The sequence below is a fragment of the Hyla sarda genome, chromosome 4, assembly GCF_029499605.1.
Source record: "Hyla sarda isolate aHylSar1 chromosome 4, aHylSar1.hap1, whole genome shotgun sequence".
NCBI classification, from domain to species: Eukaryota; Metazoa; Chordata; class Amphibia; order Anura; family Hylidae; genus Hyla; species Hyla sarda.
In genome coordinates this window covers 23,059,857-23,071,885 of record NC_079192.1, presented here as the reverse complement: position 1 = coordinate 23,071,885, position 12,029 = coordinate 23,059,857, and the positions used below count along the sequence as shown (strand labels likewise).

At 35.2% G+C, this 12,029-nt stretch overlaps 1 protein-coding gene across 7 annotated transcripts in view; it reads right to left on the bottom strand.

Moving 5' to 3' along the window:
• GPC2 (glypican 2) overlaps positions 1 to 12,029 on the bottom strand; it is a 90,736-nt gene that overhangs the window by 48,814 nt on the left and 29,893 nt on the right. For all 7 annotated transcript variants that reach the window (XM_056570151.1, XM_056570149.1, XM_056570150.1 and 4 more), the window contains 2 exons: positions 3,568 to 3,756; positions 203 to 361 (listed from right to left, as the gene is read on the bottom strand). In XM_056570151.1, coding sequence (XP_056426126.1) covers positions 203 to 361; positions 3,568 to 3,727 — 319 coding nt within the window. In that variant the 5' untranslated portion in view covers positions 3,728 to 3,756. The remainder of the gene's footprint in view (positions 1 to 202; positions 362 to 3,567; positions 3,757 to 12,029) is intronic.

Genomic DNA, 12,029 nt, shown 5'->3' with positions numbered 1-12,029 from the left:
ATTTTTAATTGGAGACATTTGCAAATCTATTTAACTTTCAGGCACCAGTTGATTTAAAAAAATAAAATTGTTTTCCACCGGAGTACCCCTTTAAGAGGAGTCTAGTGACAGATGCTCCTGTACCCCATATATCATAACTTGTATTAAACAAACAGTCATAGAAGAAATAAAGTAATAATAATAATACAATGTCCACACTCACCTTGGAACTTCTTTCTTGCCTTGGTTAATACTCCAGTGGGATAGCTGACGGTCTCATTGACTATTCGGGCTAAATCTCTGACGCTCTCCTCACTCAGCCGCTGCTCGGTCTCGCTGGGACAGCACGTGTACTCCTGGGGGCATATGCGAAGGTGTTCCCCTATAAAAACAAAGGTAAAATATCTTTTTTCAGAATACATCATCATTTAGTTCATACAGCCCCTGGGGCATGTTCACATACAGTAATATCCACAGTGGAATCTGCATCAGGTCTCTGACGGGAATTATTGGTGTACATGTGGTTCTGGACGCAGATTAAAGGGGTATTCCAGGATTTTTTTTTATTTGACTATGCTACAGGGGCTGTAAAGTTAGTGTAGTTCATAATATAGTGTCTGTACCTGTGTGTGATGGTTTTTTCACAATTCTTCTGTGATTTTAACCCCAATATTTATTTTTAACAGCATACAAAATGACTGTTGTCTCAGATTTTTCCCAGGTTGCAATGCGGCCGAGACCTGACATCACTAGTCAGCTGATGACAGGGAGCCAGTCTGCTTCAATGGGTGGAGCGATCGCTTGGTGGGAGAGAGATCAATCTGCAACTAATGCAAGAGCTGTAGGCACCCTGATTGGAAAACACAGGTCTTTTGAATGGATGCAGCTCGTTTATGTTTCAATGGGTGGGGTGGCTGATGTGTGGGAGGGAGGAAAATGGAATTATGGGATTTGTAGGCAAAAGAAGAAAACTCAAACAGGAAATACCAGTTCACAAAAAGCTAGCCACAGTGTTATGGTAATCTCACAACATAGCCATTTAGCCCCAAGACAAGCGCAGATCCTTCCTAAGCATGTCCATTACTGTCTGCCAGGTACGTACTAAAATCACCTATTGGTGGAGAACCCCTTTAAGTCATACAGTATAGCAGTGTTTCCCAACCAGGGTGCATCCAGTTGTTGCAAAACTACAACTCCCAGCTTGCCCGGACAGCCAAAGGCTGTCCGGGCATGCTGGGAGTTGTAGTTTTGCAACAGCTGGAGGCACCCTGGTTGGGAATCACTGCAGTACAGTGTAGATTACATTGCAGTTTACCATTAAAGGTAAAGGGGCAATTTCTGCACGGAATAGCCCTATACACTTTAAAGTCTAATGTGTAGACCGTCAAGCATTCCTGTAGCCCAAGACTTGGTCTGACATGACATAATTAGGAATCAAAATACTGGAAACTTTATGCAATGTTTATGTGACTTCTGAAATTTAAAGGGCTACTCCGGTGAATTTTTTATTTTTATTTTCAAATAAACTGGTGCCAGAAAGTAAAACAGATTTGTAAATTACTTCTATTTAAAAATCTTAATCCTTCCAGTACTTATCAGCTGCTGTATACTACAGAGAAATTTGTAAAGTTATTTCCAGTCTGACCACGGTGCTCTCTGCTGCCACCTCTGTCCATGTCAGGAACTGTCCAGAGCAGGAGAGGTTTGCTATGGGGATTTACTTCTTATCTGGACAGTTCCTGACATGGACAGAGGTGTCAGCAGAGAGCACTGTGGTCAGACTGGAAAGAACTACACAAATGTCCCTGTAGTATATCTGTATTATACAGCAGCTGATAAGTACTGGAAGGCTTCAGATTTTTAAATAGTAGTAATTTACAAATCTGTTTAACTCTTTAAATCTGTTTTGTAGTGAGGACGTAGAAGAGGTTTACTTCTGATGACTCTTCCATGATGACCATATTTGTACAAGTATGTCTTTATAGTGGAATAGTGTACCACAACTCCAGTGTCTGCCAGATCTTTCTGGAGGGATTGTGCAGTCAAACATGGGTTTTGAATAGTTTTTCTCACAATCCTGCGAGCTGTTCTGTCTGATATTTTTCTTGGTCTTCCAGATCTTGCTTTAACTTCCACTGTTCCTGATGACTGCCATTTCTTAATTACATTCCGAACAGAGGATATTGACATCTGAAAATGTTTTGCTATCTTCTTATAGCCTTCTCCAGCTTTGTGAGCGTCAACTATTTTCAGTTTCAGATTTCTAGACAACTGCTTAGAAGAACCCATGGTGCTGATTGTTGGGGCAAGGTCAGATGAGTCTGGGCATTTAAAACCTTTGAGACTGACATCACCTGGTCTTCCCAGATGATGATTGAGAACAATCCATGACACTGGCAGGTCTCAGCTTTGCAAAGGGGGCAGTGCATGCTATAAATTCTGCAGGGTGCCCAAACTTCTGCAGACACCATTTTTATGTTTTCTGTTATTTTGAAAGAGTAAATGATGGAAATAAAATGTAACTTTTGTTGACATATTATAAGAATGTCTAATCTGTAATTTGATGCCTTTGGAGATTTTTCCATCTTTCCTTGGCTTCTTTATGCACATTAATACATTTTTTTACCTGGGGTGCCCAAACTTTTGATCCCCACTGTAGATATGAGATAGATATGAGATAGATAGATATGAGATAGATATGAGATAGATATGAGATAGATATGAGATAGATATGAGATAGATATGAGATAGATAGAGAGATAGATAGATATGAGATAGATATGAGATAGATATGAGATAGATATGAGATAGATATGAGATAGATAGAGAGATAGATAGATATGAGATAGATATGAGATAGATATGAGATAGATATGAGATAGATATGAGATAGATAGAGAGATAGATAGATATGAGATAGAGAGATAGATAGATATGAGATAGATAGAGAGATAGATAGATATGAGATAGATATGAGATAGATATGAGATAGATATGAGATAGATAGAGAGATAGATAGATATGAGATAGAGAGATAGATAGATATGAGATAGATATGAGATAGATAGAGAGATAGATAGATATGAGATAGAGAGATAGATAGATATGAGATAGAGAGATAGATAGATATGAGATAGATATGAGATAGATAGATATGAGATAGATAGATATTGGAAAGATAAAGAGATGATATAGATAGATATGAGATAGATAGATATGAGATAGATATGAGATAGATAGATATGAGATAGATATGAGATAGATAGATTAGATATATAGATATGAGATAGATAGATTAGATATATAGATATGAGATAGATAGATTAGATATATAGATATGAGATAGATAGATAGATATTGGAAAGATAAAGAGATGATAGGCAGACTGACAGAAAGACAGACAGATAGCTAGATAGATAAGCGATAGGTAGATAGATAGATAGCTATGGGTTACAGATACATAGATGGTTACGGGTGAGATAGACAATGGCACTGCACTAAAGTTAATACAGTATATGTGTGTTCATATGTATACACACTATAGATACAGATATAGCAATAACGGTGCCATATAAATGTCTAATATACCAGATATTGGGGTCCGGACCTCTGGGATGTCACTCAGGCCCCTCTCTCTAAGCTCCCGGGCGGCATCTACACAACTTCGGACCTCACTGACCCCGACACTGAGGATTCCTGGAACATCTGTCAGGAGGAAGAAGAGGAGGACGAACCTGTAGCCGCGCATGACAGCCGGGGGTCTCTGTGCAGGAGAGGCTGCAAATACAGACACAATAATACATCAGGATAGTAAAGAGATACAAAGCAACGATGATACAGAGACAATAGAGAATCAACTCAGCAAAAATATACAAAACTGATACAATACAGAGAGGTATATGGAGGGGACTATAGAAATGATAGATGTATGACATAAAGGACAATGTAGGGACATGACAGATAACACTGCACATACAGGACTACTCTACATTACCTGTATAGTGAGCACAGGGTAATGGGTACAGAATGAGGAAAAATGAAACAAATTCATAGGGACAAAGCACTATAGAGGGGCTATAGGGGCCAGTATTGTACTGTACATATATTTAGGGACTGTATTGAGCAATATAGAGATCATATACAGATACATAGGGACAGTATAGAGATCATAGACAGATATATAGGGACAGTATAGAGATCATATACAGATATATGGGGACAGTATAGAGATCATATACAGATATATAGGGACAGTATAGAGATCATATACAGATATATAGGGACAGTATAGAGATCATATACAGATATATGGGGACAGTATAGAGATCATTTACAGATATATAGGGACAGTATAGAGATCATATACAGATATATAGGGACAGTATAGAGATCATATACAGATATATGGGGACAGTATAGAGATCATATACAGATATATAGGGACAGTATAGAGATCATATACAGATACATAGGGACAGTATAGAGGAATATAGAGATCATATACAGATACATAGGGGCAGTATATATATCATATACAGATATATAGGGACAGTATAGAGCAATATAGAGATCATATACAGATATATGGGGACAGTATAGAACAATATAGAGATCATATACAGATATATGGGGGACAGTATAGAGATCATATACAGATATATGGGGACAGTATAGAGATCATATACAGATACATAGGGACAGTATAGAGAAATATAGAGATCATATACAGATATATAGGGGCAGTATAGAGATCATATACAGATATATAGGGACAGTATAGAGCAATATAGAGATCATATACAGATATATAGGGACAGTATAGAGATCATATACAGATATATGGGGACAGTATAGAGATCATATACAGATATATAGGGACAGTATAGAGATCATATACAGATATATGGGGACAGTATAGAGATCATATACAGATATATAGGGGCAGTATAGAGATCATATACAGATATATAGGGACAGTATAGAGATCATATACAGATACATAGGGACAGTATAGCGAAATAAAGAGATCATATACAGATACATAGGGACAGTATATAGATCATATACAGATATATAGGGACAGTATAGAGATCATATACAGATACATAGGGACAGCATATAGATCATATACAGATATAAAGGGACAGTATATAGATCATATACAGATATATGGGGACAGTATAGAGATCATATACAGATCTATAGGGACAGTATAGAGATCATATACAGACACATAGGGACAGTATAGAACAATATAGAGATCATATACAGATATATGGGGACAGTATAGAGATCATATACAGATATATAGGGACAGTATAGAGATCATATACAGACACATAGGGACAGTATAGAACAATATAGAGATCATATACAGATACATAGGGACAGTATAGAGAAATATAGAGATCATATACAGATATATGGGGACAGTATAGAGATCATATACAGATATATAGGGACAGTATAGAGATCATATACAGATATATAGGGACAGTGTAGATAAATATAGAGATCATATACAGATATATGGGGACAGTATAGAGATCATAAACGGATACATAGGGACAGTATAGAGCAATATAGAGATCATATACAGATATATAGGGACAGTATAGAGATCATATACAGATACATAGGGACAGTATAGAGCAATATAGAGATCATATACAGATACATAGGGACAGTATAGAGATCATATACAGATATATGGGGACAGTATAGAGATCATATACAGATATATGGGGACAGTATAGAGATCATATACAGATACATAGGGACAGTATAGAGCAATATAGAGATCATATACAGATATATAGGGACAGTATAGAGATCATATACAGATACATAGGGACAGTATAGAGCAATATAGAGATCATATACAGATACATAGGGACAGTATAGAGATCATATACAGATATATGGGGACAGTATAGAGATCATATACAGATATATAGGGACAGTATAGAGATCATATACAGATATATGGGGACAGTATAGAGATCATATACAGATATATAGGGACAGTATAGAGATCATATACAGATATATGGGGACAGTATAGAGATCATATACAGATATATAGGGACAGTATAGAGATCATATACAGGTATATAGGGACTGTATAGAGCAATATAGAGATCATATACAGATGCTGACCGCCATCAGTGCCGGACATCAAACAACCTGGCTCTATACTTCTGATGAAAGAAAATGGCCTAATATGGTTCCTGAAGACCTGTCAAAAGAAACGCGTCGAACCTAGACAATGTGAACTGCATCCTTGATCTACACCAGGTTTTTCTTTCCATTTGCACTTTTTTCTATTGACCTCTCTTAAAAAAGATATATAAGGCAATGCATGCATGCAAAGTGTAAATGGATTCCTGTGAGAAAGGAAATATGATACTAAGTGAATAACAATCACGGAACACTTGTATCAAATATACCAAGTATGCAAATGGATAACAAAAAAGAAATAAGTGCATATTTAAATATATCAATATGATAAAGGTCATAAATTGTTGACAATCGCATTATAGACTGTGCATACTGAATACAACTACAATCAATGATTACTAATGCTTGAATCTCACAAAATATTAAACTGGATAATATCCTCACATCTGCATTTGGCTCCATATACGCACAACAATATGTGTGACCGCAATACAATGTGAACAGAGTCTTTACGTACTCAGAGGTTCATATACAACTGTTCAATCACACCTGAATCTATTTGTGCATGAGTAACAAAAAGGCTACAAATTGTGTGAAATATGCATGTGGTGATTTATTGGTATTGCGATGATTGATGGGCTCACATATACAGTAATATACTCACTATAAGTAATAGTGAAGAATCGAGGTGTATGAATTACACCCTGAATATTCACTATATAGAGCTCTTCAGTGCAGTGAATATATACACCTCAATATAATAATAATTAACAGATAACACTGTATGAATGAGGTGCTGTGGTGATTGTGAATGTCTCATGGAGAGGGTTAAAAAAGGCTGAGACATGAATACACCAATGTGAACATAAAGCTAAAATTTAATAACGCAGAGTGGATATTAGAATTACAAAAATAAAATAAATACGAGGACGAATAACTAGGACCGTATATGTTTATATGTGATTTAAATTAATCCCAATCGGAGAGTGTTATACAGTGGAGGATATACGCCTTAGCCGGTGAAAAAACGATTTATTTAAGAACCTCAATCTGAAAACTATTCAAATATCACAACCAGCAGGAGTGTGAATGAGCACCTACATAAGGTGTTGGATATACGCCCAGAAGGGCAATCAACCGGCAGCAGTGTGAACAAGCACACACATAGGGGTTTGCACATACACCCAGGTTGACGATCTATTAGCAGGAGTGTGAACAAGCGCATATATAGGGTGTTGGATATACGCCCGGGATGGCGACTAACCCTGTGTACTAATGAACAAACCCATGTGGAGCATAACAAATATATCGCAACCGGCATGGATGTGAACAAGCATATAGCAATATGGGATTAATTGCAATTATACACAGCACCATGAGCAATATATTACGGAATTGTTGTTGTATTGTACTGGTATTCCAATGTGGATGCGTTTATTACATACTGAAATAAGAAAAGGAGAATAACGCAAGCACAGCGGCCACCTATGTGAATAGGCACCGATACTGAGATTGATCAATAGACCTTTTACACACAGGAACTTATGAACATTGTTTGAACTTTCAGAATCATTACGGAATTATGAACATTGTTTGAACAAAAAGTATATTATATACACTGGTGGCGGTCAAGAAAAATTTACCATTTATTATTTTGTTTTTTTGTACGTTTTTTAAGGATAAATTAAAATTAATATTTTAAAGGTTCCCTTTACGATTATTCTTTCTAATTAAATTTGGGAGACCTAACCTACGCAGTGGTCAGTACCACAAAAATCTTTTCTTCATCATATACAGATACATAGGGACAGTATAGAGAAATATAGAGATCATATACAGATATATAGGGACAGTATAGAGATCATATACAGATATATAGGGAGAGTATAGCGCAATATAGAGATCATATACAGATATATGGGGACGATATATAGATCATATACAGATACATAGGGACAGTATAGAGATCATATACAGATACATAGGGACAGTATAGAGAAATATAGAGATCATATTCAGATACATAGGGACAGTATAGAGATCATATACAGATATATAGGGACAGTATAGAGATCATATACAGATATATAGGGACAGTGTAGATAAATATAGAGATCATATACAGATATATATTGCTTGACAAAGGCAGTTTGCCGAAACGTTGCACCGCTATCACATTTATGGTGTGAATAAACTTGGAAGCCTTTCCACTTGATCCTGGACCTCTGATTATTTGTGCTTTGGTAGAGATTGCACAGTATAGAGATCATATACAGATACATAGGGACAGTATAGAGATCATATACAGATACATAGGGACAGTATAGAGATCATATACAGATATATGGGGACAGTATAGAGATCATATACAGATACATAGGGACAGTATAGAGATCATATACAGATATATAGGGACAGTATAGAGATCATATACAGATACATAGGGACAGTATAGCGAAATATAGAGATCATATACAGATACATAGGGACAGTATATAGATCATATACAGATATATAGGGACAGTATAGAGATCATATACAGATATATAGGGACAGTATAGAGATCATATACAGATATATAGGGACAGTATAGAGATCATATACAGATATATGGGGACAGTATTGAGATCATCTACAGATATATAGGGACAGTATAGAGATCATATACAGATATATGGGGACAGTATAGGGCAATATAGAGATCATATACAGATATATGGGGACAGTATAGAACAATATAGAGATCATATACAGATACATAGGGACAGTATAGAGATCATATACAGATATATAGGGAGAGTATAGAGCAATATAGAGATCATATACAGATACATAGGGACAGTATAGAGATCATATACAGATATAAAGGGACAGTATAGAGATCCTATACAGATACATAGGGACAGTATAGAGCAATATAGAGATCATATACAGATATATGAAGACAGTATAGAGATCATATACAGATATATAGGGACAGTATAGAGATCATATACAGATAGATAGGGACAGTATAGAGAAATATAGAGATCATATACAGATATATAGGGACAGTATAGAGCAATATAGAGATCATATACAGATATATGGGGACAGTATAGAGACCATATACAGATATATAGGGACAGTATAGAGATCATATACAGATATATAGGGACAGTATAGAGATCATATACAGATATATAGGGACAGTATAGAGATCATATACAGATATATGGGGACAGTATTGAGATCATCTACAGATATATAGGGACAGTATAGAGATCATATACAGATATATGGGGACAGTATAGAGCAATATAGAGATCATATACAGATATATGGGGACAGTATAGAACAATATAGAGATCATATACAGATACATAGGGACAGTAAAGAGATCATATACAGATATATAGGGAGAGTATAGAGCAATATAGAGATCATATACAGATACATAGGGACAGTATAGAGATCATATACAGATATATAGGGAGAGTATAGAGCAATATAGAGATCATATACAGATACATAGGGACAGTATAGAGATCATATACAGATATATAGGGACAGTATAGAGATCATATACAGATATATAGGGACAGTATTGAGAAATATAGAGATCATATACATATATATAGGGAGAGTATAGAGATCATATACAGATACATAGGGACAGTATAGAGATCATATACAGATATATAGGGACAGTATAGAGATCATATACAGATACATAGGGACAGTATCGAGATCATAAACAGATATATAGGGACAGTATAGAGCAATATAGAGAATATATACAGATATATGGGGACAGTATAGAGATCATATACAGATATATAGGGACAGTATAGAGATCATATACAGATAGATAGGGACAGTATAGAAATATAGAGATCATATACAGATATATAGGGACAGTATAGAGCAATATAGAGATCATATACAGATATATGGGGAAAGTATAGAGACCATATACAGATATATAGGGACAGTATAGAGATCTTATACAGATATATGGGGACAGTATAGAACAATATAGAGATCATATACAGATATATGGGGACAGTATAGAACAATATAGAGATCATATACAGAAATATGGGGACAGTATAGAGATCATATACAGATATATAGGGACAGTATAGAGATCATATACAGATACATAGGGACAGTATAGAGCAATATAGAGATCATATACAGATATATGGGGACAGTATAGAGATCATATACAGATACATAGGGAAAGTATAGAGCAATATAGAGATCATATACAGATACATAGGGACAGTATAGAGATCATATACAGATATATAGGGACAGTATAGAGATCATATACAGATATATGGGGACAGTATAGAGATCATATACAGATATATAGGGACAGTATAGAGATCATATACAGATATATAGGGACTGTATAGAGCAATATAGAAATCATATACAGATACATAGGGACAGTATAGAGAAATATAGAGATCATATACAGATATATAGGGACAGTATAGAGATCATATACAGATATATAGGGACTGTATAGAGCAATATAGAGATCATATACAGATATATGGGGACGGTATAGAGATCATATACAGATACATAGGGACAGTATAGAGATCATATACAGATACATAGGGACAGTATAGAGATCATATACAGATACATAGGGACAGTATAGAGATCATATACAGATACATAGGGACAGTATAGAGATCATATACAGATACATAGGGACAGTATAGAGATCATATACAGATATATAGGGACAGTATAGAGATCGTATACAGACACATAGGGACAGTATAGAGAAATATAGAGATCATATACAGATACATAGGGACAGTATATAGATCATATACAGATATATAGGGGCAGTATAGAGATCATATACAGATATATGGGGACAGTATTGAGATCATCTACAGATATATAGGGACAGTATAGAGATCATATACAGATATATGGGGACAGTATAGAGCAATATAGAGATCATATACAGATATATAGGGAGAGTATAGAGCAATATAGAGATCATATACAGATACATAGGGACAGTATAGAGATCATATACAGATATATAGGGGCAGTATAGAGATCATATACAGATACATAGGGACAGTATCGAGATCATAAACAGATACATAGGGACAGTAATAGAGAAATATAGATATCATATACAGATATATGGGGACAGTATAGAGATCATATACAGATATATAGGGACAGTATAGAGATCATATACAGATACATAGGGACAGTATAGAGAAATATAGATATCATATACAGATATATGGGGACAGTATAGAGATCATATACAGATATATAGGGACAGTATAGAGATCATATACAGACACATAGGGACAGTATAGAACAATATAGAGATCATATACAGATATATGGGGACAGTATAGAACAATATAGAGATCATATACAGAAATATGGGGGACAGTATAGAGATCATATACAGATATATAGGGACAGTATATAGATCATATACAGATACATAGGGACAGTATAGAGCAATATAGAGATCATATACAGATATATGGGGACAGTATAGAGATCATATACAGATACATAGGGAAAGTATAGAGCAATATAGAGATCATATACAGATACATAGGGACAGTATAGAGATCATATACAGATATATAGGGACAGTATAGAGATCATATACAGATATATGGGGACAGTATAGAGATCATATACAGATATATAGGGACAGTATAGAGATCATATACAGATATATAGGGACTGTATAGAGCAATATAGAAATCATATACAGATACATAGGGACAGTATAGAGAAATATAGAGATCATATACAGATATATAGGGACAGTATAGAGATCATATACAGATATATAGGGACTGTATAGAGCAATATAGAGA